Below are 26,538 nucleotides of genomic sequence, written 5' to 3'. Positions count from 1 at the left end.
TTGTTTTGTTTTTGAGATGGAGTCTCGCTCTGTCACCCAGGCCAGAGTGCAGTGGCGTGATCTCGGCTCACTGCAACCTCCGTCTCCCGGATTCAACCGATTCTCTTGCCTCAGCTTTCCAAGTAGCTGGGACTACAGACACACACCACCATGCCTGGCTAATTTCTGTATTTTTAGTAGAGACGGGGTTTCACTGTGTTGGCCAGGCTGGTCTCAAACTCCTGACCTCGTGATCTATCCACCTCAGCCTCCCAAAGTTCTAGGATTTCAGACATGAGCCACTGCGTCTAGCCATGACTGACTTTTTAAATTTGTCAGCATAAAACAGTGAATAAAAATTCTCCAGCGGAAAGTGTACTTGATTTTCCCTTTGACCTGAAATAGCTGCATCATTGCTTTCAGCCCTGCATTGCTGAAATAGATCACCACATGTTTATTCGCTCAGACAGGTCTGTCTTGTTTGGTTATATTACTTTAGCCAGGGTCAGCTGCATTTTTATTAAGCTGGTAAGTAAAGAAAGCCCATCTATTTGCATTGAGAACACTGCATAAAATCTAGCTGATTCTTGGTTTTTCTCTAGGCCCGAGGTATGAAGAAGCAAATCATTGACGACTTCATCACCCAAAACAAATATCTATTGGCAGCCAGGCTCACCAGCCAGAAGTTGTTCCATGAACTCTGCCCTGTGAAACGGTCACATCGACAGAGGAAGTAAGGACTTAAGTCTTTGCCTCTGCTTGTTATTACAATAGAAGGATCATGATTCATTTTACTATAGGATGACTAGGCATCTGCCCTGTAACATTGAGAACTTATTCTTCATTTAACAAATACTGGGCCAGGCGTGGTGGCTCACGCCTGTAATCCCAGCACTTTGGGAGGCTGAGGAGGGCAGATCACCTGAGATCGGGAGTTCGAGACCAGCCTGACCAACATGGAGAAACCCCATCTCTACTAAAAATACAAAATTAGCCGGGCGTGGTGGCACATGCCTGTAATCCCAGCTATTCGGGAGGCTGAGGCAGGAGAATCACTTGAACCTGGGAGGCAGAGGTTGCAGTGAGCCGAGATCGCACCATTGCACTCCAGCCTGGGCAACAAGAGTGAAACTCTGTCTCAAAAAAGAAAAAAAAAACAAAACACTGATGAGTGACTGTGATGGTAATCATACTATTATGATGTATTAGTCCAGGGCACTTTAGCACCAAATTGTCAGATGTGCCAGCCTGTCCTAGTGGTTAGAGAAGATTGCCCTAAGATGTAACATTTCAGCTGAGACCTGAAGGATGAGCACAGTTTAGCCAGGCGTCTGGGAGAGACTGGGTCACTTTACAGAAGCACAGAATATGGAAGAGTGACTATCCCTACTAAAGCATTCCACACAGGGTGAGTCTTTGGAGGTCTTGGGAAGGAGCAAGGATAACGATTAAACAGTAGGGAAGTATAGAGTATTGAGGAAATGGATTGGTGGGAATCGGGAAGGCTAAGTTACATGTATTCAATAAAGTATGAAGAGTTATTATACAAAGTATCTAAAAAGTCTAGAAATTCAGGGAATATATTCATTACACCTTCTCAGGTGAATGAATCAGTAGCTTTAAATTTAGGGCTGTTTCATCTGTAAAAGGTATCTGGATATGGAAGGAAAACATATCAATCATGTTACTTGAAAATATAAAACAATTTCCCTATGTTTCTAGGCTTTTCAGATTCCTTTATAGCCTTAAGAGCGAAGAAAAAAATGACTTAAATATAAAAAAAGAATATCCTGGACTGTAAGGATTGTTGTTTACACAGCCTTCAAAAAATATCCCAAATCCACACACTTCTCACTTTTTTTACCCCCTGCTACCCTGGAACAAGCCACCATCGTCTCCCAGCGAGACCCGCCCTGGCAGCCGTCTAACTAGTCTCTCTGCTCCATTCCACTCTTGTACCCTCCAGGCAGGTGTCCACACGTCAGCCAATGATGTTTGAAAATGCACATCAGATCCAGTCACTCTCCATCCTGGGGTCTTTGCACTTGTAGTTCTCTCTATCTGGGATGCTCTGACCCCATTTCCTCTCATAACAATGTCACCTTTTCAGTTGGCACTTCCCTGACCAACCTGTCTGATGGAGCGTGACTTCCACCCACTCTGGCCTCTCTCTGTCCCCTTTTCATCTTTTTTTTTTTAATATATAACACTTGTTCATATCTGTCATGATATACCTGTTTTCTATCTTCCCCACTGGAATATAAGCTCCATGAGGGCAATAATATTGTCTATATTACTTGACATATACTAAGTGCTCAGTAAATATTTTTGGGAGAATGAATAGCTAAACTTTCCATTGGAACCTTGCAAAGGAAGCCCTTCAGAATGAGGCTCAGTGGCCTCTGGCCTGAGAAAGATTTGACCAGCCCTCCCTATACTGGAAGAACTAGGACAAATAGTTTCTAAAAGGCCCTGCCGGCCAGGAACGGTGGCTCACACCTATAATCCCAGCACTCTGGGGGGCCAAGGCAGGCGGATCACTTGAGGTCAGGAGTTCGAGACCAGCCTGGCCAACATGGTGAAAACCCATCTCTACTAAAAATACAAAAACTAGTTGGGTGAGGTGGTGCACGCCTATAATCCCAGCTACTTGGGAGGCTGAGGCAGGAGAATGGTTTGAACTCAGGAGGCGGAGCTTACAGTGAGCCGAGATCACACCACTACACTCCAGCGTGGGCGACAGAGCAAGACTCCATCTCAAAAAATAAAATAAAAAGCCCTGCTGCATCAGAGATTCAGTGACCAACCCCTTAAATTCCTGGCAGGCACAATGGCTCATGCCAGTAATCCCAACACTTTGGAAGCCTGAGGTAGGAGGATTGTCTGAGGCCAGGAGTTCAAGACCAGCCTGAGCAATATAAACAAAACTATATATAATTTCATATATATAAAATTTTAAAATTCATAAATGTGGTAAAGAAGTTTGGTTTGGGAAAAGCATCACAGATTGGGAAGAGAAACAGTTTGTTAATGACTTGGAAATCCTCCCTTAGTAGAAATGTCAGCTTTCATTGGGCACAGTGTATTCACTTCCGTAAGATGAGCTCCTCGTCTTCTTCACCTTCACTTGCCATTATAGGTGCTGGCCCTGCCATCAGGGATTGGTTATAAAGCTTTGTGTTTTTGTTGTGCAGGTACTGTGTGGTTTTATTGACTGCTGAGACTACCAAGTTGAGCAAACCCTTTGAGGCTTTCCTGTCCTTTGCCCTGGCAAACACACAAGACACAGTGAGATTTGTGCATGTCTACAGCAATCGGCAGCAGGAGTTTGCCGACACCTTACTGCCAGACAGTGAGGCGTTTCAAGGGAAATCAGCGGTGAGCCACAGAGTCTCTCCTCATCCCAGGCTCTTCACAAGCATGTGGCACTTGATTCTGTTTCCTTCTTCCTTGAGAGTGTTGAATACAGATTCTAGGAAATCTGAAACTCTGAAGCCTATTTTCAAAGCCTACTCTTTTGTTTTTCCTTTTTCTTGATTTTTTTTTTTTTCTTTTGAGACGGTCTCACTCTGTCTCCCAGGCTGGGAGTGCAGTGACATGATCTCAGCTCATTACAGCCTCGACCTCCCAGGCTCAAGTGATCCTCCCACCTCAGCCTCCCACATAGCTGGGACCACAGGCACACACAACCACGCCTGGCTAATTCTTTGTATTTTTTTGTAGAGATAGGGTTTCGACATGTTGCCCAGGTTGGCCTCAAAGTCCTGAGCTCAAGCAATCCTCCCGCCTCCCAAAGTGCTGGGATTACAGGCATGAGCCACTGCTCCTGGCCTAAAGCCTACATTCTGGATGTCAGCCTCAGGCCCCCACAGAAACCATGTTTTCTATCAGTAAACGTTAAAGGTCATAAGTCCTTTTCTCCAGTTTTTTACTAAGGCAAGTCTGGTCTTGCAGCATCCTAGATCCTAGAGTTTACAAATTCTTAGGCCACTGGTAATGTGCTATGGAAATTTCTGCCTCCCTCTGCCTCTTTAACTTTATCCTGGTTGATCTCTCCTGCCTTTCTCCTCCATTGTCATCACTCCCTACAGAAACAAGAAATTCTCCTCTGACTTTTCATCATTTTTGCAATTATGGAAAATCTCTCTAAAAAACAAAGGTTTCCATTAATATTAAGTCAAAGATTATAGAGCAAAGTCTATTGAGAAAAAAGAGCTTTAACTTTTAACAAAAGCTTAGGAAAGTCACCATAAAAGTTATTTCTTGGGCCGAGCGCGATGGCTCACACCTGTAATCCCAGCACTTTGGGAGGCCTAGGCGGGTGGATCGCTTGAGGCTAGGAGTTTGAGACCAGCCTAATCAACATGGTGAAACCTCATCTCTACTAAAAATACAATAATTAGCTGGTGTGGTGCACACCTGTCTTTAGTCCCAGCTACTCAGGAGGCTGAGGCACGAGAATTGCTTGAACCTGGGAGGTGGAGGTTGCAGTGAGCCAAGATCGCGCCATTGCACTCCAGCCTGGGAGACAAGAGCGAAACTCTGTCTCAATAAACAAACAACTGGGCCAAGTGTGGTGGCTCACAGCTGTAATCCCAGCACTTTGGGAGGCTGAGGCAGGCAGATCACGAGGTCAGGAGATCAAGACCATCCTGGCTAGCATGGTGAAACCCCATCTCTACTTAAAAAAAAAAAAAAAAATACAAAAAATTAGCCAGGCGTGGTGGCAGGTGCCTGTTGTCCCAGCTGCTCGGGAAGGCTGAGCCAGGAGAATGGTGTGAACCCAGGAGGCGGAGCTTACAGTGAGCCGAGATCACACCACTGCACTCCAGTCTAGGCAACAGAGCAAGACTCCATCAAAAAAAAAAAAAAGAAAGCAAACAACTGTAACTTAACCATGCTTTTGAAACTTCTGATGTTTTTTCTTTACTTTTTTTCCAGGTGTCTATTTTAGAAAGGCGCAACACAGCAGGAAGGGTGGTGTATAAAACCCTGGAAGACCCTTGGGCTGGGAGTGAGAGTGACAAATTTATCCTCTTGGGCTATCTCGACCAGCTGCGTAAAGATCCAGCTCTTCTGTCCTCTGAAGCAGTGCTTCCCGACCTGACCGATGAACTTGCCCCTGTGAGCATCGGGGCTGGGAAGGGTGGGACACCAGGAGGGCTTGTGAGTACACAGTGCTGGTGGTGGATTTCTGCTCAGAGCAGAGGTCCAGGAGCAGCACTGTGTTGCAGGGTAGAGGGACTCTGCCTTCCGGGTTTAGTCCTGACCATCATCCATTTTCTCTCTACATAGGTTTTTCCCCTTCGATGGTTCTACTCTGCTTCTGACTACATCTCAGACTGCTGGGATAGCATTTTTCACAACAACTGGTAGGGATATTGCCAGGCTGAATTTCTTTTTCTCTGTTAATACTGATATCACTGTTTTTCTTTTGAAAAGAGTTCATCATTATTAAATTTCAAGGTACACTTGATGGGGCAAGTGGAAGAATGTTTACACATTTTCTATTCCTTCCCCTTTTTCTTTCTTGCGGTAACTTCCCTTTTTTTATTTTTTACTTTTTTTTTTTTGAGATGAAGTCTCGTTCTTGTCCCCCAGGCTCAATCTGGGGCTCACTGCAAGCTCCGCCTCCTGGGTTCAAGCAATTCTTCTGCCTCAGCCTCCTGAGTAGCTGGGATTGCAGGCACCTGCCACCATGCCTGGCTAATTTTTGTATTTTTAGTAGAGATAGGATTTCACCATGTTGGTCAGGCTGGTCTCAAACTCCTGACCTCAGGTGATCCGCCCACCTCAGCTTCCCAAAGTGCTGGGATTACAGGTGTGTGCCACTGTGCCTGGCCACTTCCCTTTTTTTTATATTGGCTGACTGACCCTTTCCCACTGGCTGGGAAAGGATCACCCATGGCTGCCATTCTGGGCAGCAGAGCCTGGGACTGTCTCTTCATCAGGGAACCTCTGGTGCCCAGCACAGGGCCTGACACACATGGAGTCCAGTATATAGATGTAAAAGGAATGAGTGAATTAACCTCAAGAGGGATACCCACTCCCACCTACTGATGAGACCATGAGCCCCTGAAGGACAGAACCACATCTCATTCATGTTTGTGATTCCTGGCACCCAACACAGCACCTGACAAATGACAGCCTTTGATGGGTGTTGGTAGGTGCATAAAATTTTAGAACACCAGTCCTAGATGAAATCTTGAAAGATCAATTTTATCTCCCTACTCCACCCCTCTGGGCTACATCTGAATTTTTCTGGCCAGAAAAAAATCAGTAAAGTTGAGGAAATAATTCCACAATATCAGAAAATTCTTCCACGTTTACACCTTAAATCCTTTATTATCCCTTTTATTGTTTCCTCATGCAGAACTTATTGAGCATAGCCTATTATACTGAGATACAAAATCAAACTTTTAGAATAAGCTGTCTGTGAATTAGAACACTGAGCAATCTCTACCTTCCCCTCCACCACCTCCACCCGCCAAGAAAAGCTCTGTTTGCCTGAAATTAGTAAGCGTTTATTGGTGTGAAGAGTTTTTGGTGTGGGATTTTTATTTTATTTTTTTTAGCTGGAGAGAAGAAACTTTAACTTGAGCTAATACTTTGTTAATTTGGTTTTAGGCGGGAAATGATGCCCCTGCTCTCCCTGATCTTCTCTGCCCTCTTCATCCTCTTCGGCACTGTCATCGTTCAGGCTTTCAGGTAAATGTCCTGTGGCTTCTCGGTGCACCACGATGGTTGGTGTTTACACTTTTTTTGTAAAACTCCTTTTTTCTTACTTTAGCGACTCGAATGATGAGCGAGAGTCAAGCCCTCCAGATAAAGAGGAAGCCCAAGAGAAGACTGGGAAGACTGAGCCAAGCTTCACCAGAGAAAACAGCAGGTTTCTCTAACAAAATACCAGACTCACCTCCCCAGCACCTGCCCCCCAGATCCTGTCATCTGATAACACAGCATTGGAACATAGAGTGTAGAGAAGAACTCTCATGCATCTCCTCCCATGTAAACTGTGGATACAGGGAAAAGTCACTGTGACTTGTGTTTACTAAGACCCTCTAGGTGTTTAGATGCCTTAGATTTCATAATGAAGGCAGAAGGAAAGCAGCCTATCAGGCAAGTGGTAGGTGAGCCAGAAGCAGGACATGGTTTATCCCTGTAAGTGTCAATGAACATGACCAGTCTTGTGCACACACACACCTAGCAGCAAGAGTCCAGGGTCTCTGAGACAAAGAATACAGACTGAACGATTGTTGTCTTCTTCATTCTGTCCTAGAGCAACTTCTGCACCTGAAAAGCAGCATCCAGCTGGGCACAGTGGCTCACGCCTGTAATCCCAACACTTTTAGGAGGCCGAGGTGGGAGGATTGCTTGAGTCCAGGGTTCGAAACTAGCTTAGGCAACATGGCAAGACCCTGTCTCTACAAAAAATTTATAAAATTAGCTGGATGTGGTGGCAGGCACCTGTAGTCCCAGCTACTTGGGAGGCTGAGGTAGGAGGATCACTTGAGCCCAGGAGGTCAAGGCTGCAGTGAGCCACGATCATGTCGCTGCACTCAAGCCTGGACAACAGAGCAAGACCCTGTCTCAGAAAAAGAAAAGCAGCACAGAAAGGCTGTTGTAGGTCAGGGATTACCAAGTCAGGCCATCACCATCCTACCAATGTGTTAGACTCAAGAATAGTGAATAATACACCTAGTCTGGTTAGAATGTAGCATTTTCTTTCAGCTGTTTCTTTTCAAAGTAATGGCTTTTCCCTATCCTGACAGCATCTTAACTCCTCAATATTTCTCCACAGCAAGATTCCTAAAAAAGGCTTTGTGGAGGTAACTGAACTCACAGATGTAACATACACCAGTAACTTGGTACGTCTGAGGCCAGGCCACATGAATGTGGTCCTCATCCTGTCGAATTCTACCAAGACCAGCCTACTACAGAAATTTGCTTTGGAGGTCTACACATTTACTGGGTAAGCGTGTGTGTGTATGCGTGTATGTATGTGTGTGTGAGAGAGAGGCAGGCACACTGAAATTGCACGCTTTTCTCTTTGGTCTTGCGGGGCTTTATCTATGCAGCAAGATGCTAGCTGTGACCTTTCCAATCCAGACATCTGAGCCATTGCGACAGGGACCTCTTTTCCCACTTCACTCCTTGTTCTGTTGGTTCTGAACAGAAAAGCTTGAACTCAATGCTATTCCCTGAGCCCTTTCAGTTACTGTTCTCTAGCCCTTGTGTATTTTCCAGAAGAGCAATGTACGTTCCACCGAGCAAGGGATGGGGGAATGGGTGATTGAAGTGTCGCAGCTGCTGGAGAGTCACTGGCTCCCACAGAAAGCCTTCTTTTTCTCTGTGTTCAGGCCCCATCCAACACAAAGCGTTTTCCTATTATTTTAAGTCTCACTGGGGTATTTATTTTTTCAGCAATTAAATGTGTCAGGAAATGCCCTGAGTCCTCATTCTCTTCTTCCTACAGGAGCAGCTGCCTACACTTCTCCTTCCTGAGTCTAGATAAACACAGAGAATGGCTAGAATACTTATTAGAATTTGCTCAAGATGCAGCTCCGATCCCAAACCAATATGATAAGCATTTCATGGAGCGTGACTACACTGGTTATGTACTGGCTCTGAATGGCCACAAGAAATACTTCTGCCTCTTCAAGCCCCAAAAAACAGTCGAAGAGGAGGAAGCCATAGGGTCGTGCAGTGATGTTGACTCTTCCCTCTACCTGGGTGAATCTCGAGGGAAACCTTCCTGTGGCCTTGGATCCAGGCCCATCAAAGGAAAGTTGAGCAAGCTTTCTTTATGGATGGAACGCCTGCTGGAGGGCTCCTTACAGAGGTTTTATATCCCATCATGGCCTGAACTAGACTGAGAGGATTTTCAAAAGAGATTTGAACTCTGAAATTCAGACTTTTTAACAGGTATTTTCAGGACTCAAACTACCACAATGAACAGAGTATAGATTTTAGATTGCTCTTCTAGAACCATGGCTAGAAGAATCTTTCCTTTGTCCTGTTCTAACCTAGGAATGAAAAACACCACCAGTTTGAATCCCCTAGATCAAAATCTTTTCCTCTGGGTTTTATTTTTCCCCACTGAATGCCACACCATTGAAAATAGACTGCTCATCCCCTCTTCCTTTCTTGTCCCTGTCCCATGCTCACCGCACCCTCCTGTCCTGTGTCTTGGAGAAGCACAGGGCTCCACCCTGCAAGCGGCGTCTGGCGGACCCTCATGAGCCTGTCGTGCAGGCCGGGTCATTGGCCCCTTCCCCAATCCCGGCCCTGCTGTGCTGCTGCCATGGCGCATGCTCCTAACCCTGAACAACCCACAGCAGCTTCTAGCCCTACATCTGGAAAAAGGCCCCTTTCCAAGCAATCTCACATTTACTGGTTGTTCTGGGAGTAAGTGGCTAAACGTATATTTTGGGGGTATCCCCCAACAACAGTTTGTTGGCCACAGTTTGAAAAGGAAAGGAATAAATGGGAGTTCTGCATGTGAGTTCTCAAGAAAAGGAAAGGGAGGCTGAGCAGTGGCTGAAGTGATGCAGCCTTGAGACACGCTGTGAGCATCCTATCCGCCGCTCCAGCGCTGCTGGTAGCCAGGGGAGGGGTCTACACAGCGAGAAGTACTGTGATGACTTTGAGCCGTTGACATGTATGTTTTCAGATGCCTTTCTGCCTCTATCGATTTTAGGGTATGGATATTAGGAGCCATAACTTGTAATCTTGTTCTCTGAACGTAGAGATAAGCTGCTATAAAGCCAGTAGATGTTAAACTGAAGAGAAATGATTCCCACCTGCTATGAGTCAGGCTCAAGGAACCTCTTCAATAGTGTCTCTTTAGTAAAATACCAAACATGTCTTTGTATCAAGGAACTTAAAATTTCTCAACAATTGTATTTTGAACACTGTTAGCCTAAAAGTGCTGTCTCTTCAAGTCATCTTTTTCAGGAAGTGAGCCAAGACTTGTTCTAGACTCCCATTTTGCAAAAGGCTTACTTTCCACTTCTGGCCTATATTTTGATGTCTCATCTTCATTGTTTTCACTCTTAACTTAGAGCTGCTTCACCAGTATTGGGGTCAGACTGGCCATCAGCACCTGAGCATGCTGAGCTCCAGGTATAGTGGACCCCAGGCTGGCTCATACCAGCCAGTTAGAGAGCATACCTTTTATTTTTCAGGGTAGAATGACCAATGGTTCTGAGTTTGAGTTTGGACAGCTTCAAAGAGTGGTCCGTTCAAATGTCAAAGCAAGGTGCCTTTGGTGGCTTTCTGAAGGGTGAAAATCAGTGATGGGACATTTACTAAGTTAGTTTTTTGTTTGTTTGTTTTTGTTGTTGTTTTTTATTTTTTTATTTTTTTTGAGACAGAGTTTCACTCTTGTTGCTCAGGCTGGAGTGAAATGGTGCAATCTTGGTTCACCACAACCTCCACATCCCAGGTTCAAGCAATTCTCCTGCCTCAGCCTCCTGAGTAGCTGGGATTACAGGTATGTGCCACCATGTAATTAGCCCGGCTAATTGTGTATTTTTAGTAGAGACAGGGTTTCTCCATGTTGATCAGGCTGGTCACGAACTCCTGACCTCAGGTGATCCGCCTGCCTCAGCCTCCCAAAGTGCTGGGATTACAGGCATGAGCCACTACGCCCAGCTAAGTTACTATTTCTTTAATCATAATGCTTTAAACTAAGCCACTTGGATCCTGAATAATTTAAATCTTGAGCTACATTGGTAACTAATAAATTATTTAAGGCCAGGAATTCCTATAGTTTTCATGGAATCATAGCTTTATTAAAAAATAAAGAAATCACTGCCAGGCTTCATTCTTCCATATGATCCTCTAAAAATGGACACTTCCTCTGAATGCTGTATCTCATGGCACCTGGTCCAACTAGAAATGGTCAAGGAATTCATTTGGCTCCTTGATACATCAGTCCTCAAAATTACTTTCTGGCTCTTTTATGGCCAGATTGCTTATATGAGTAGTCTTTTGGTTTGGTAGTAGGTTTTTATTTTTAATTTCTGTACTAATGAAATTCCTGACTTTAATTTCTGAAAACCAAAAACTCTCCAAGTATATTTATTTATATATTTTTTTAATGGAGACGAGGTCTTGCTATGTTGCCCAGGCTGGTCCCAAACTCCTGGCCTCAAGCAGTCCTTCCACCTTGGCCTCCCAAAGTGCTGGGATTATCAATATGAGCCACCATGCCAGATTTGTTCATTTTAAAAAATTTTTATCTCTTCAAGTCATCTTTTGATCTTTTAAAAAGCACCTTCAAACAGCTGCACCTTCCATTTGCACTAGGAAACGAAAGTAGTGATGGGATTGGCAATGTTTCTGGCAGATGTTTTAGCCCCAAAAAGTCTTCTACAGACCGGTTTAGAGCTGGTGCCCTATGAGAATATTAGGGAGCTTTTATTTTAATTTGAACTTTACCCTTGTCCATGCAAGGCATTCCTCCTGAATGCATCCATGAATTTACTTTTGTGTCAAACGTATGAGCCATTGTCATGTTCAGCCTGTGCCACCATTGCTGTGTCTGAGGTATGTAATCATACAAGACCCGATTTTGGTTCTAACACAGTGGTCTTTGACTATCAACATTGATGTTTTTAGAGATGGGTTCTTCTGGTTGATACAGACTATGCATCGCATTTAGCAGATGGGGTAAAACTGGCCTAAAACAAGCCTTTGCAGAATACATGCCAATTTAAAAAAAAAAAAAATTTATTGCTCAGGTGTTGGTTGCACAATTTTTATCTAACACTGAGGCTATCAGCTCCAACTAAACATTTCAGTGGGTGAGGCTGCCCTAACTTCCATTAGGGGCCATGGTCTCACTGCCATCACTTATTAGCCATGAGAATTTGGTTGTAGTTTTCAGGTAGGTTGGTTTCTTCCTCATTTGCAACTTGTTGATACTTGTTCCCTTTTATTTATTAACATCCCAATCAATTTGCAGCTGCCATCATTACATAAATATTTTTCTGTTATAAAAAGAAGTGTGATCTGTTTTTTTAGTGATTTCCTTTGTTTGGGAATAGAGATTGGAAGCACATACTCAGACCTGTTTTATTAACTAGAATTCTTTAAAAGCTGATGCCAAACATCTTTACAGATGAACTGTAGTTCACATCCACCTGTCTGACATTGTCCCCTAAAAACAAGTGCACTGTGGCAGCTGCTGAATCTGTCTGTTCAGTTTGTCAAGGAGGATGATTATACTTGGGAGAGATGTGAAAAGAAGGTGAATATTTTGCACTTTTGATACTCTTAGGAACAAATAACTTATTTGGCAAATTGTTTCTTTTTTATGTTTTGGGTGTTGTTTTTGTTTTTTGACTTTTTTTGTATTGTGAACAGGCACTGAAGCTGATGTTATTTTAAGATTACAGAATGGAAAAAGAAATAAACTATTTTAATGTGTGATAATTATGGGGTAGCCCTTGCATTGTAAGATGATGATTTGATTATGGACACATTATCAACAGAATTGAATTTGCATGGAACTCAACACACACTTAAGATCACCACAGCTTAACTGCAGATTTCAGGAATTACAGTCATAGAGGGTACATCAACTTGAAGAGTAGATTGAGTCTTACAGGAAGTGAGTTACGATAAGTAACATTAAGAGCCCAGCTGCCAGCCTGGCCAACATGGTGAAACCCCGTCTCTACTAAAAATAGAAAAATTAGCTGGGCGTGGTGACGCATGACTAATTCTAGCTACTCAGGAGGCTGAGGCAGCAGAATTGCTTGAACCCAGGAGGCGGAGATTGCAGTGGGCTAAGATCGGGCCACTGCACTCTAGCCTGGGGGACACAGCGAGACTCTGTCTCAGAAAAAAAAAAAAAAAAGCCCAGCTGATGTTTTCCAGTTTTGTTTTGTTTTCTGGGTTTTTTTGTTTTTTTTTTTTAGTAGAGACAGGGTTTCACCATGTTGGCCAGGCTGGTCTTGAACTCCTGACCTGAGATGATCCACCTGCCTAGGCCTGGGATTACAGGCATGAGCTACCCGGTCCAGCCTGGTTTGTTTTTTTTGTTTTTTTTTTTAGAGACGGAGTCTCACTCTGTCACCCAGGCTGGAGTGCAGTGGCATGACCTCAGCTCACTGCAACTTCCACCTCCCAGGTTCAAGCAATTCCCCTGTCTCAGCTTCCTGAGTAGCTGGGACTATAGGCACTCACCACCACGCCCAGCTAATTTCTATATTTTCAGTAGAGATGGGTTTTCACCATGTTGGCCAGGCTGGTCTCGAACTCCTGACCTCAAGTGATCCGCCCGCCTCGGCCCCCCAAAGTGCTGGGATTACAGGCGTGAGCCACCATGTCCAGCCTTAGGTTTTCTAGTTTAGAAGACATTTTGTGTATCCTTCTAGGCCTCTGAGCAAGAAGTTTCTTCATTAGGCTCTCCGTGTTATTTTATACTTTCTACTTACGTTCACAGTGGTCCTAAAACCAAGATGCATCCCTAAGCACCTCATAGGAGGAGCTGTATTTTTTTTTTCTTTTTTTGAGATGGAGTCTTGCTCTGGCACCCAGGCTGGAGTGCAGTGGTGTGATCTCAGCTCACTGCAGCATCCGAGGAGGAGCTGTATTTTAAAGGAAGATACTCAATATTCTAGGAAGCAGATCATCAAAACTTTAAAAAGCGGCTGAGCGTGGTGGCTCATGCCTGTAATCCCAGCACTTTAGGAGGCTGAGGCGGGCGAATCACCTTAGGTCAGGAGTTCAAGACCAGTCTGGCCAATGTGGTGAAACCCTGTCTCTACTAAAAATACAAAAATTAGCCAGGCGTGGTGGCGGGCACCTGTAATCCCAGCTAGTCAGGAGGCTGAGGCAGGAGAATCGCTTGAACTTGGGAGGCAGAGGTTGAAATGAACCAAGATCATGCCATTGCACTCCAGCCTGGGTGACAAGAGCAAAACTCCATCTCGAAAAAAAAATACAGGTTTAAAAGGAAGATATAGAAATATGGAATGCTTATACAGTATTATTTCATAGTTTTTTTAAATGTCATGTTTCTAATGTTTAGATAATCTTGAAAGAAATTCTCCTCACTTCCCCTTTATCCTCCATCTTTCATCAAAGGAAAAAAAATCAAAGCAGTACAAGTACTCCTTTTTTTTTTTTTTCCAATTAATCCAAGTTCCTTAGAAATGTTGCTGTTTGGGTGAGAATTCTGACTATCCCAACTTCACAGCCAGCAATGATACTTGCAGCAGAAAGTTTTCTTGGCATAAACTCTTTAGTTCTCAGACTGCTTACTCATAAGTTCTTCTTGAGAACTTGTCAGCAACGCAATCTGTTTTGTCTTGAAGAGCACAAGACTCAGACGGTTGTCACTTTGGGGAGAGCACACAGCATCTCAAACAGCAGGTTAGCCGCCAGCAGGGCTGTGTTCCCTACGAAAAAGTAAAACCTGACATGAATACCCTGCAGACCACCCCCTGAGCCAAGCCTTGGGACTCCTCAGCTTTCTTCCCCTTGTGCCTCCTTTTCCAGAGCCCTGTCTTGTGCACCCCTCTAGGGTGCCCGCCAGCTGTGAACACGCTTGCCCAGGCTCTCTGCCTCCATCAAGCATCATTTGGGAGTCATATTTTTAAATTCAGAAAGTTCTTTGTTTGCTCTGAGAACAGATATTTCCCAAAGAAGAACCTATAACAATGATGTGTACTGTATTTATTATCTACCCTCTGAGGTCAATAGGCCTAACTCCATAAGCTTGTCTACATTAAAATTATTGGGATGGCATCTGCTTTGAAGATCTTAACCAGCTAAGTTCCTACTTGATAAATATTAACATATATTATTTATGCTTCAGAATTCACTTTGCAATGAAACATCAAAGGAGAGGGGGATTGGGCCACCCTGTCACTAGACTGCAGGCTGGTTTCTTTCTCTTCTGCTGATTGGTGGGCAAGCTAATGATACTTAACTACCTCCTAGGGGTTTTGTTAGGGTTAATGAGCTCATGTTTGTAAGGTGTGCAGTAATAGGTGTGTTTTCTTCACCATTGGACATGCTCAGCTGCTCCCGCAAGTCATATAAGGGACTCATCCTTTTTTTTTTTTTTTTTTTTTGAGATGGAGTCTCGCTCTGTCACCCAGGCTGGAGTGCAGTGGCGCAATCTCAGCTCACTGCAACCTCCGCCTCCTAGGTTCTAAGTGATTCTCCTGCCTCAGCCTCCTGGGTACCTGGGATTACAGGTGTGTGCCACCACACCTGGCTAATTTTTGTATCTTTAGAGAGATGGGGTTTCGCCATGTTGACCAGATTGGTCTTGAACTCCTGACCTCAGGTGATCTGCCCACCTCGGCCTCCCAAAGTGCTGGGATTACAGGCTTGAGCCACCACGCCTGGCCCCATTTTCGACTTATTAACTAGCTTCATGTAATTTAAGCTACCAGCTGCCCATAGATCACAGTCTCCTTGCTTACTCACCAGAAAGATCATACGGTGGTGAAACTTCGACAAGATCACAGCCCACCACGTTCAGGCCTTGACAACCCCTGATGATCTCCAGAGCCTGTTCAACATCAAGACTAATTTGTCCACAGTGGTAATCATTTACAATGAAAAGCACCCAGTAGAGCATTTCCCAGCACATGCCACCCTTTGACTTGGAATTGGCTTTCCCTCCATGAACATTTATTGACTGCCAGGCACACTGGCAGGCCTCCCAGGGACACAGATAATGCGTACACAGTCCCTGCTCCTTGGGGCTGCATGGTGTGGTGATGGAGACAAGGAAACCAGTCGTTTCGATGTCATGCACCAAGGGCTTCAAGAAAAGCAAGCCCAGAATGGTAACAGCACAGGTAACAACCTGGAGAGGTGGGTAAGGCTTCCCCAAGGTGGAAATACCCAGTTCAAGGGATAGGCCAGGCAGAGGGAAAAACACAGGCAAAGACACCAAGATGGGAAAAGTTGAGGTAGTGAGATGTGGCCAGAAGACAGAATAAGTGAGGGAGACTGATGGGAAGAGAGTGACCTTGTCTGAAAGGGTTCCCATCCTGCAGGTGAAAAGCCCAGAAGGTTGCTAAGCAGAGGGATGAGGAATGTGTTTCAGAAATCCCTCATGAGAAGAGAGGATGGTTACGGCCATTTCAAGAGAGAGTTATGGCCACCCTCCTTTAAGATCTTAGAGGATGTAAGGTACTTGATTAGGTTTAAGCAGTCTTCATTCATTTACTCTCAAATGTCTTTGAGTGCCTACTATTTGTATGTATCAGGCACTGTCCTAGGCTCCAAGGACAAGGTAGGGAACAATACATAGGTCCTGCCCTCAGGGAGATTCTAGTCATAACCATTCTGCCCCTGTGCATTTACTCCCAGCACACATTATTGGAGCTTTATTTGGGTGTTTCTAAAACTCTTGAGCTTACCTTGGCAGGTAATTCTGCCACCGAATGCACTTTTATTTATTTATTTATTTATTTATTTTTGAGACAGGGTCTCTGTCACCTAGGCTGTAGTGCAGTGGTATGATCACAGCTCACTGAAGGCTTGACCTGCCAGGCTCAGTTGATCCTCCTGCCCCAGCCTCACCAGTAGCTGGGACTACAGGTGCACACTAGCACACCAGACTAATTTTTATTTTTAGTAAAGACGGGATCTCACTATGTTGCCCAGGCTGGGCTCAAACGATCCATCCATCCTGGCCTCCCAAAGTGCTGAGGTTACTGCCTGAGCCACTGCGCCTGGCCCGTTGTATGCACTTTTATTTAAATTTAACCCTAAAAAGATAAGTTTAGTGTTTTTGTTTTGAGATGGAGTTTCGCTCTTGTTGCCCAGACTGGAGTGCAATGTCACGATCTCGGCTCACTGCAACCTCAGCCTCCCGGGTTCAAGTGATTCCCCTGCGTCAGCCTCCCGAGTAGCTGGGATTACAGGCATGTGCCACCATGCCCAGCTAATTTCGTATTTTTAGTAGAGATGGGGTTTCTCCATGTTAGGCTGGTCTCAAACTGCTGACCTCAGGTGAACCATCTGCCTGGTGCCTTGGCCTCCCAAAGTGCTGGGATTACTGGTGTGAGCCACCGCGCCCAGCCAAGTTTAGTGTTTTTGGTTGGTTGGTTGGTTGGTTGGGTTTTTTTTGAGGTGGAGTCTTGCTCTGTTGCCCAGGCTGGAGTGCAGTGGCATGATCTCGGCTCACTGCAACCTCCACCTCCAGGGTTCAAGCAATTCTCCTGCCTCAGCCTCCCAAGTAGCTGGGATTACAGACGCCTGCCACCGCGCCCGGCTAATTTTTGTACTTTTAGTAGAGACAGGGTTTCACCATCTTGGCCAGGCTGGTCTTGAACTCCTGACCTTGTGATCCACCCGCCTTGGCCTCCCAAAGTGCTGGGATTCCAGGCGTGAGCGATGACACCTGGCCAAGTTTAGCATTCTTTTTTTTGAGACAGAGTCCCGCTCTTTCGCCCAGGCCGGACTACAGTGGCTCTATCTCGGCTCACTGCAAGCTCTGCCTCGTGTGTTCATGCCATTCTCCTGCCTCAGCCTCCTGAGCAGCTGGGATTACAGGCACCCGCCACTGCCCCGGCTAATTTTTTTGTATTTTTAGTAGAGACGGGGTTTCACTGTGTTAGCCAAGATGGTCTCGATCTCCTGACCTCGTGGTCCACCCGCCTCGGCCTCCCAAAGTGCTGGGATTACAGGCGTGAGCCACTGTGCCCGGCCAAGTTTAGTGTTCTTAAGAGAGGATACTATAATGTTGTTCTCATGAACTGTTGTTTTCATGACAGATGAACTGAAGGCAGGAAGAGGAAATAAAGGATAAAATAAGGAACTATTATATCCTAGATAGGAAATGAAGGCCCTTGCCAAAATCAATCACCCTTCAGTAAGAAGGTATTCAAACTTATTCTCAGCCCAGAGAACAGAAAAGGCCTAGGTGCTCTGCTCTTAAAATCCTACCTTGGCAGCCAGGTGCAGCGGCTGACATCTGTAATCCCAGCACTTTGGGAGGCCGAGGTGAGTGGATCACGAGGTCAGGAGTTCGAGACCAGCCTCACCAACATGGTGAAACCCCATCTCTACTAAAAATACAAAAATTAGCCAGGCATAGTGGCGTGTGCCTGTAATCTCAGCTACTCAGGAGGCTGAGGCAGGAGAATCGCTTGAACCTGGGAGGCGGAGGTTGCAGTGAGCCGAGATCACACCGCTGCACTCCAGCCTGGGCGACAGAGTGAGACTCTGTCTCAAACAAACAAAAATCCTATCCTGATTCCTAATGATTCGCTTCAAGTCCCAGGAAAATGGGTGTTAAGTGTCTCTACCCCCAGGATCTTCACTGGTGGAATCTCCTTACCTGACTAGGAGTAAGACCAGCAATTTCAGGTGTCCCTGTCCCTGGCGCATAGGCGGGATCCAGAGCGTCAATATCAAAGCTGATATAAATGGGTTTGCCTCGCATCTGCTGCCTGACTTCCCCCATCAGAGGAACCAGCGACTTCATCCAGCAGTCTTCAGCCAGGACTACCCGGAAGCCCTGCGGAGACAGGGACTGAGGTTTCTGCCTGGCAGCATTTACAGGGCATTTCCTGTTTGCCAGCCCCATGCTCAGCTCTGTGTGCACATCACACTTGACCCTCCATCTCCATGAAGAGGGAACTATCCTATTTTACAGGTGAGGAAGGGAGGGACAATGAGTGGTAAGGAAGCAGGGTCAAAGCTGACTGATGGAGTTGGAATCAGAGAGAAGCTTTGCTGAAGCAAGAGTGGGAAACAGCAGCTCACGCTAGCACCTTTTGAATTGCTCTGTCCAGAAGACTGGCCTTGGCAACTCTAAAAGCAAGAGATTTGGGTCTTTCCCATTGGGGTCTTGTCATACATGTCTGTCTGAGAGCCATTCTGCCTAGAGGGTATGAGGACCACAACTAAGAAGGTGGCAACTCATCTTGGGTCCGGACCTCCTTCCCCCCCCCTTTTTTTTTTTTTTTTTTTTGAGACGGAGTCTCACTTTGTCACCCAGGCTAGAGTGCAGTGGCGCGATCTCGGCTCACTGCAACCTCCACCTCCCACGTTCAAGCAATTCTCCTGCCTCAGTCTCCCGAGTAGCTGGCAATGCAGGCATGCACCACCACACCTGGCTAATTTTTGTATTTTTAGTAGAGACGGGGTTTCGCCATGTTGGCCAGGCTGGTCTCGAACTCCTGACCTCAGGTGATCCGCCCACCTTAGCCTCCCAAATTGCTGGGATTACAGGTGTGAGTCACCGCGCCCAGCCTCCTCCCCTCTTCTAAGCCATCACCGTCCGAGGGGTTGGTCGATTTCTGCTTGTCTCCCCACCGCAGCAATAGACTTCCCGTGGCCCATAAACCAACCTCCTCACTCCTGTGCTCCATATGCCCCGATGATGCAAACTCAGCCTTTTATCCCTGCTTTCAGACTTGATTAGTAAAGCCCCTGCTGAATCCCTGGTTGCCACTGGTGAGGCAACGGAGAGGAAGGCATTTTGAGGGGCAAGGGTGGGGGGCATTCAGTCTGTCACCTGGCTCCGGTTGTATCTGTAGGGATCCAAGGTCGTGGAGGAGCCCCGGATGCCAATCTGCACCACACACTTACAGTCCAGGAGACCCTCATCCACACACCGACGGAAGGGCGCCCCGTGGTAGAGCTTCTCTCCTAGGGCCTTGTCAGCTGTGTCCGTGTGCGCATCCACATGCAGCAGCCCCACTGGGCCATGCCTGACAACAACAGGGCAGTTCAGAGGCCAACCCTCCCTGTGGGGCCCTAGCACAGCCACCCTTCAGGCCACCAAAACTTGGTGACAATTCACAGCCAAAAAGGGGAGACCTGGCATCCGTTTGCTGCCTTGCAACTGGTTCCTGTCTTCTTGAGATCACTTAGCATCTCAGAGGAACAATAAACTCACGGAAGTCAGGCAGGAAATAGACATGTTTTGGCTGCCACCCACACCTATCACCCAGAATTTGCTTCATTTAGAGACAGGATGAGAATCAAGGGTGGTGGCACAGGAAAGCTTGGCTGAAGACTTAACTAAACCAAGACATGCCCTTTCCCCAACCAAGGAAGAGGAAGCTTCAATCCAGCTCTCTCCATAACCTCCATCAACCCCTGCCAGCCACCCAAAATAAACATCTGATCCAAATCCGTGAGGAATAAATGCAGCTTTGAGCAAAGACCTGCACCCTCCCACCTCCAACCAGAATGCCACCCACATGTGCTTCCATAGACACATTCTGGAGCTGCCACCCTCCACCCTGGTCCTTCTGTCTCTTTCTCAAACTAAATTAGCCAAAGTCGGCCAATCCCGGGTAGACTTCCACTACTGGCAAATCAGTCTTTTGACTGGGAAAGGTGCCCTTTCAGGAGGAAACAAGGGCCTCTCAGCAAGCTCCACCATGGTGCCCGTCAGTGTTTGTTTTTGGCCATTGAAGCAAAACAGAAACTGAAGTTAACTGAGGTTGTGTATTTCACTAGAGGCTCATCTTCCAAAAACAGAAGCAAGTTGAAAATGCTGAGCACACATACCAGGGCAGATCTAGGGTAAGGGAGGGTGGCCAGAAGTGTTAATAATAAATTGTCTTGGCTTCTAGCTGGTGACTGACAGAGACACCTGGAGCTCAACCTTAATTTTGATCCCCAGAAGCAGCTCATAACCTGAGCCAGCAGCAGTCACCTAATGCCACCGAACAGCAAATAACTCATTCCCTAGCTTCTGGCTTTTGAAATCTTGCTGGGCCCAAGCCATTTGGGACTTACTTTTTTGCCATCGCTTGCAATATGGGATATGTGATTGTGTGATCTCCACCTGCAAAGAGGAAGAAGAAAACGTCTGGAAAGTGAATTGGAGGATTACATAGAATAATCTCTCTCTCTCTCTCTCTCTTTTTTTTTTTTTTTGAGATGTAGTTTTGTTCTGTTGACCAGGCTGGAGTTCAATGGCACAATCTCAGCTCACTGCAACCTCTGCCTCCCAGGTTCAAGCGATTCTCCTGCCTCAGCCTCCTGAGTAGCTGGGATTATAGGTGTGCACCACCATACTTGGCTAATTTTGTATTTTTAGTAGAGACGGAGTTTCACCATGTTGGTCAGGCTGGTCTCAAACTCCTGACCTCAAGTGATCCACTCGCCTTGGCCTCCCAAAGTGCTGGGATTACAGGCGTGAGCCACCATGACCAGCTGAATAATCTTAACCCAGTTTTCACCCTTTCAGACTGGGGAGCTATAACCACAGCTACAGTAAGATCTTATCGAATGGCAGGATGCTTAATGAGCCTGGGAGGTCAAGGCTGCAGTAAGCTGTGATCGTGCCACTGCACTCCAGCCTGGGCGACAGAGTAAGACACTATCTCAAAAAAATGAACAGCTTGCCAGGCACAGTGGCTCATGCCTGTAATCCCAGCACTTTGGGAGGCTGAGGCGGGCAGGTCACCTGATGTTGGGAGTTCAAGACCAGCCTGACCAACATGGAGAAACCCCATCTCTACTGAAAATACAAAATTAGCCGGGCATGATAGCGCATGCCTGTAATCCCGGCTACTCTGGAGGCTGAGGCAGGAGAATCACTTGAACCCAGGAGGCAGAGGTTGCGGTGAGCCGAGATCGCGCCACTGCACTCCAGCCTAGGCAACAAGGGTGAAACTCCGTCTCAAAAAATAAAACAAAATAAAATAAAATAAAATAAAATAAAATAAAATAAATAAATAAATAGCTTGAGCCTAGAAGTTTGAGACCAGCCTGGGCAACATAGCAAGACCATATCTCTAAAAAATAAAAATAAAAATAGACCAGGCGCAGTGGCTCACACCTTGGGAGGCCAAGACAAGCAGATCGCCTGAGGCCAGGAATTCAAGGTCCACCTGGGTAGTACATTAAGACCCCATCTTTGCAAAAAATACAAAAATTAGCTGGGCATGGTGGCAAACGCCTGTAGACCCAGCTACTCAGGAGGCTGGAGTGGAAGGATCACCTGAGCCCAGGGAGGGCAAGGTTGCAGCGAGCCATGACGGCACCACTGCACTCCAGCCTGGGTGACAGAGTGAGACCGTGTCTCAAAAATAAATAAATAAAAGAGGAAATTAGACAAGAGCTACTCTAGGAATTACCTTTTCAGAGTATTCTAGGAAAAGCCTAGAATAGCTCTGTTCAATAGAACCTTCTATGATGATGAGACTGTTCTATCTGCACTGGCCTATATGGTAGCCACTATCCACATGTGACACACATGTGACATACATGTAGCTAATATGACTAAGAAACTGAATATTTTATTTTAATTAATTTGAATTTAGGCCGGGCGTGGTGGCTCACACCTGTAATCCCAGTATTTTGGGAGGCTGAGGCGGTGGATCATCTGAGGTCAGGAGTTTGAGACCAGCCTTGCCAACATGTTGAAACCCTATTTCTACTAAAAATACAACAAATTAGCTGGGCGTGGTGGCACGTGCCTGTAATCCCAGATATTCAGGAGGCTGAGGCAGGAGAATCGCTTGAACCCGGGAGGCGGAGGTTGCCGTGAGCCAAGCTGGGCAACAAGAGCAAAACTCTGTCTCAAAAAAAAAAAGAATTTAAGTAGCTACATGTGGCTAGTGGCTACCCTACTGGACAGCACAGACCTAGGAAAGTATTCTTTCTGATAATAATAATAGCTAACATTTATTGAAGCTTAAGATATGCCATGCATAGGTCGGGCGCAATGGCTCACGCCTGTAATCCCAACACTTTGGAAGGCCGAGGCGGGCATATCACCTGAGGTCAGGAGTTCGAGACCAGCCTGACCAATATGATGAAACCCCATCTCTACTAAAAATACAAAAATTAGCTGGGCATGATGGCAGGCGCCTATAATCCCAGCTATTCGGGAGGCTGAGACAGGAGAACTGCTTGAACCTGGGAGGCGGAGGTTGCAGTGAGCCGAGATCGTGCCATTGCACTCCAGCCTGGGCAACAAGAGTGAAATTCTGTCTCAAAAAAAGAAAAAAAAAAGATATGCCATGCTTGATGCTGGGCATTTCATGTGCACTTTCATTATATGCCCCTCACACCATGCAGTGAAGTAGGTGTTATTGTGATCATTCCCATCTTACAGGTGAGGGCGTGAAGCATCAAGCAGGGTATACAGCAACGTTGCTAGGGAGAAGTGCAGCTGAGACTTCCAACGATGCCATCCGGAAACCATACCCCTCTCACTATGCCGTGCAGGCTAGGCTCTCTAATTTAGCAAAAATGAATTTGGATATTTAGGAAAAGATCCCTGTCATTTTAAGTATTTGTGAACAAGAGAAAAAATGAGAGTGGGCCAGGAGTGAGGATAAGGGGAAAGCTGCCCTATAGGTTGATGTAGAACCTGAGCAGGAAAAAAACACCCTCTTTGCAGTTCTCCTCGCAAATAAAGTCATTAGAAATATCATCTTGGCTGGGCACGGTGGCTCACGCCTGTAATCCCAGCACTTTGGGAGGCCTAGGTGGGCGGATCACTTGAGGTCAGGAGTTCAAGACCAGCCTGGCCAACATGGCGAAACCCTGACTCTACCAAAAATACAAAAATTAGCCAGGTATGGTCGTGGGCGCCTACAATACCAGCTACTTGGGAGGCTGAGGCAGGAGAATCACTTGAACCCAGGAAGTGGAGGTTGCAATGTGCTGAGATTGCACCACTGCACTCCAGTCTGGGTAACAGAGTGAGACTGTCACACACACACACACACACACACACACACACACACGTGAAATATTCTCTCCCTAAGGATTAAAATAAATGAATTACAATGCTCTCTTTCCTACTGTCTGCACATTTGCAGTGGCTTGCAGGGGAGAAGTAGCTGTACTCAAGCCCCTGATAAATAAACCCTGAGTGCAGGGAACTACTCTGGCTCTTGCAGACTGACATTACCCAAGGTCAGAGGAATACAGCCAGCTGCTACAATTTTCTCATAGGCCTCTTGAATTCGCCGGCAGCTGTCCTGAAGGTTGTAAAGATTGACATTCACATCGCCTAGGTCTGCAACCATGAGGGACTGGAAGGGGAGGGCCCCCGTGCTAGGATTGCCTGTCCGAAGCATCACTGATTCTTCCCGGATGCGGCGAGGTCCGAATCTGCAGAAGGAAGAATCGTCCTGTCAGCCATCTGCAGAGATTTCAGGCTTTGCTTAGGCCAGGGCTTCTCAGCCTCAGCAATTTGGGACCAGATGATTCCATGTTGCGGTGTTGCATAATGGAATGTTTAGCAGCATCCCTGGCCTGTACTCACTAGGTGCCAGTAGCACCCTTCCTCCAAGGTGTAACAACCAAAAACGCCTCCAGATATTGCCAAATGTCCCCTGAGTGCAAAACCGCCCCACTTGAGAATCACTGATCTGGGCTATATATCGAAGAGACTAAATAAGTGTACTAAATGGCATTAGCCAATTTCATGATCTACCTGAGTCTCGGTTTCCTAATTTGTAAAATATTTACCTTGCACTATAGTAAAAATTAAATGAGGTAATCTATGCAAAGCACCTTGCACTTAGGAGACATTTAATAAGTGCTGACTTTCATAATTCAGATCAGTACAGTCAGATATAGTGTTGCTGAGCTGAATCAGAAATTGCTGATGTTCAATAATTAGGAAGATGAATTTTGCTTCCTCCGACTTGATCCTAGGAAAATTGCCTTCATTTGAGCATTTCTTGAGTCAGGTGACATCCACAGATTTGGGGAAGGGGCAGCCAGTTTCTGCTCTCAAATGCAATGTCACCTGCCACTGTAAGCTGGGGAGAGGAGAGGAGAGGAATCCATAGCAGCCATCCCCGCAAGGCCCCAGGATGGGGACACAGAGAAGGTTCAGTCTCCAGAATCCCTTCTTTTTTCTTTTTTTGAGACGGAGTCTCACTCTGTTGCCCAGGCTGGAGTGCAGTGGCGCAATCTTAGCTCACTGCAACCTCCGCCTCCCAGGTTCAAGCGATTCTCCTGCCTCAGCCTCCCGAGTAGCTGGGATTACAGGCCCGCGCCATCATGCCCGGCTTTTTTTTTTTTTTTTTTTTCTGTACCTTTGTAGAGACAGGGTTTCACCATGTTGGACAGGATGGTCTCAAACTCCTGACCTCGTGATCCGCCCACCTCAGCCTCCCAAAGTGCTGGGATTACAGGCATGAGCCACTGGGCCGGCCAAAATCCCTTCTTGACCAATGATGACACTAAAGATGTGGGAGGCCACGCCCATGTTGAGCTCTGGGGGTTGCTTGTTGAGGGTCCAGGGAAATCAACCATCTCAAACCACAAGGGGCATTTTGGAGCCGGCCACCAGCTTCCAACTCGACCCGGGGCTAGCAGGGGCGCCTGTCCCGGTGCTTTCCATGCCCGACAGCCAGCAAGCAGTCCCTCCACGTGTCCCCGGCCCCCGTCCTTCAGGCCTTACCTTGCCCCAGGCCGGTTGGAAGTCCCAGTATCCAGGGGCACTCCGATGAAGGCAGCGTCCAGCCCCTCGGGGGAGGTCTGCACCGGCAGGCGCATCATGGAGCAGACGCCCACCGGCCGGGCCACGAACTCGGGGCTGGGGGGCTGGTTCCGGGGCGCGTCGGAAGCCTGGCGGCTCTGGCGGCGCCCCGGGTGGCAGAGCCCTGCGGCAGGACGCGCGCCCACGCCGGGCCCCGAGCCCCGGGCGCAGCCGGACGCCAGCAGCCTCAGCATTGCAGCGCGCGGCCCCGACCTCACCCACCAGACCGCCCGCGAGGCCGCCGCGATCTGGCTGGTCCCGAACGGCGAGGCGAGTGTGCACGCGCCAGAGCCGGAACCCGAGCTGGCTCAAAGGTCAGGGGCGCCCTGGAATCAAGGCGGGGGAGGGGCCCTAGGGACCTGCGGTGCTCTCCCCTCAACCCCTCTGGACTTCAGCCTCTGGCAAAGAGTCAGGCTGGGGGTGCCCACTGGCCGGCACTGTGCCAGAGGTGTCTGCGCCCTGCTCCCCACTGTGGCCTTCAGCAGCCTCTTCTCCCATTCAGAGTAATTTTGTTTTTATAGAGACGGTCTCACTGTGTTGCCCAGACTGGTCTCGAACTTCTGGACTCAAGTGATCCTCCCACCTTGGCCTCCCAAAGTGCTGGGATTACAGGTATGAGCCACAGCAGCCACCCCAGAGTAATATTTTTAAAGCCAGAAAGATATGAAGGAAAATGATCTTTCTCTAAGCCAGAAAAATAGGAAATGCATTTTTTTAAAAAAATTAATGTATTTTTAAATGTCCAGGGATAGGAGTCTCAAGAAGCAGTAAAGTTAGTTAGCTACTCAGCTAGCTAGCTAGTTATTTTGAGACAGGGTCTTGCTCTGTTTCTAAGGCAGGAGTGCAGTGGCACAGTCATAGCTCACTGCAGCCTCAAACTGCTGGGCTCAGGCGATCCTCTCACCTCAGCCTCCCGAGTAGTTGGGACTACAAGTATGAGCCATTGCGCCTGGCCAGTAAAGTCTTTTTAAATAATCTTGTTAAAAAAGGACTTAGAGGCTGGGCACGGTGGCTCACACCTGTAATCCCAGCACTTTGGGAGGCCGAGGCGGGCGGATCACGAGGTCAGGAGATCAAGACCATCCTGGCTAACACGGTGAAAC

At 46.8% G+C, this 26,538-nt stretch overlaps 2 protein-coding genes across 4 annotated transcripts in view; one reads left to right on the top strand and one right to left on the bottom strand.

Moving 5' to 3' along the window:
- The window catches only part of DNAJC16 (DnaJ heat shock protein family (Hsp40) member C16), a 46,498-nt gene extending 34,078 nt beyond the window's left edge, over positions 1–12,420 (top strand). For all 3 annotated transcript variants that reach the window (XM_055262191.2, XM_055262192.2, XM_055262193.2), the window contains 8 exons: positions 582–712; positions 3,174–3,357; positions 4,921–5,103; positions 5,275–5,351; positions 6,607–6,687; positions 6,770–6,868; positions 7,781–7,951; positions 8,456–12,420. In XM_055262191.2, the coding sequence (XP_055118166.1) occupies positions 582–712; positions 3,174–3,357; positions 4,921–5,103; positions 5,275–5,351; positions 6,607–6,687; positions 6,770–6,868; positions 7,781–7,951; positions 8,456–8,855 (1,326 nt within the window). In that variant the 3' untranslated portion in view covers positions 8,856–12,420. The remainder of the gene's footprint in view (positions 1–581; positions 713–3,173; positions 3,358–4,920; positions 5,104–5,274; positions 5,352–6,606; positions 6,688–6,769; positions 6,869–7,780; positions 7,952–8,455) is intronic.
- Positions 12,289–26,000, bottom strand: AGMAT (agmatinase (putative)). Its single transcript, XM_055262206.2, has 7 exons — positions 25,358–26,000; positions 23,852–24,054; positions 20,719–20,767; positions 19,484–19,679; positions 18,302–18,481; positions 15,433–15,517; positions 12,289–14,393 (listed from the first exon to the last, which is right to left on the bottom strand). The coding sequence occupies exons 1-7, from the start codon at positions 25,627–25,629 to the stop codon at positions 14,320–14,322; spliced, it is 1,059 nt and encodes a 352-aa protein (XP_055118181.1). The 5' UTR covers positions 25,630–26,000; the 3' UTR covers positions 12,289–14,319.
- Between the last annotated feature and the right edge of the window lie 538 nt (positions 26,001–26,538).

This window comes from Symphalangus syndactylus, chromosome 22 (genome assembly GCF_028878055.3).
Source record: "Symphalangus syndactylus isolate Jambi chromosome 22, NHGRI_mSymSyn1-v2.1_pri, whole genome shotgun sequence".
NCBI lineage: Eukaryota > Metazoa > Chordata > Mammalia > Primates > Hylobatidae > Symphalangus > Symphalangus syndactylus.
Note: the sequence above shows the minus strand (reverse complement) of the source record. Positions and strands in the feature narration are given on the sequence as shown.

Coding starts and splice junctions, on each gene's coding strand:
- AGMAT (XM_055262206.2), bottom strand. CDS start 25,629: ATGCTGAGGCTGCTGGCGTCCGGCTGCGCCCGGGGCTCGGGGCCCGGC. Junction 20,768..23,851: donor CTGTATTCCTCTGACCTTGG/GTAATGTCAGTC, acceptor TCCTCTTTGCAG/GTGGAGATCACACAATCACA. Junction 14,394..15,432: donor ACCACCGTATGATCTTTCTG/GTGAGTAAGCAA, acceptor ACTTTTTCGTAG/GGAACACAGCCCTGCTGGCG.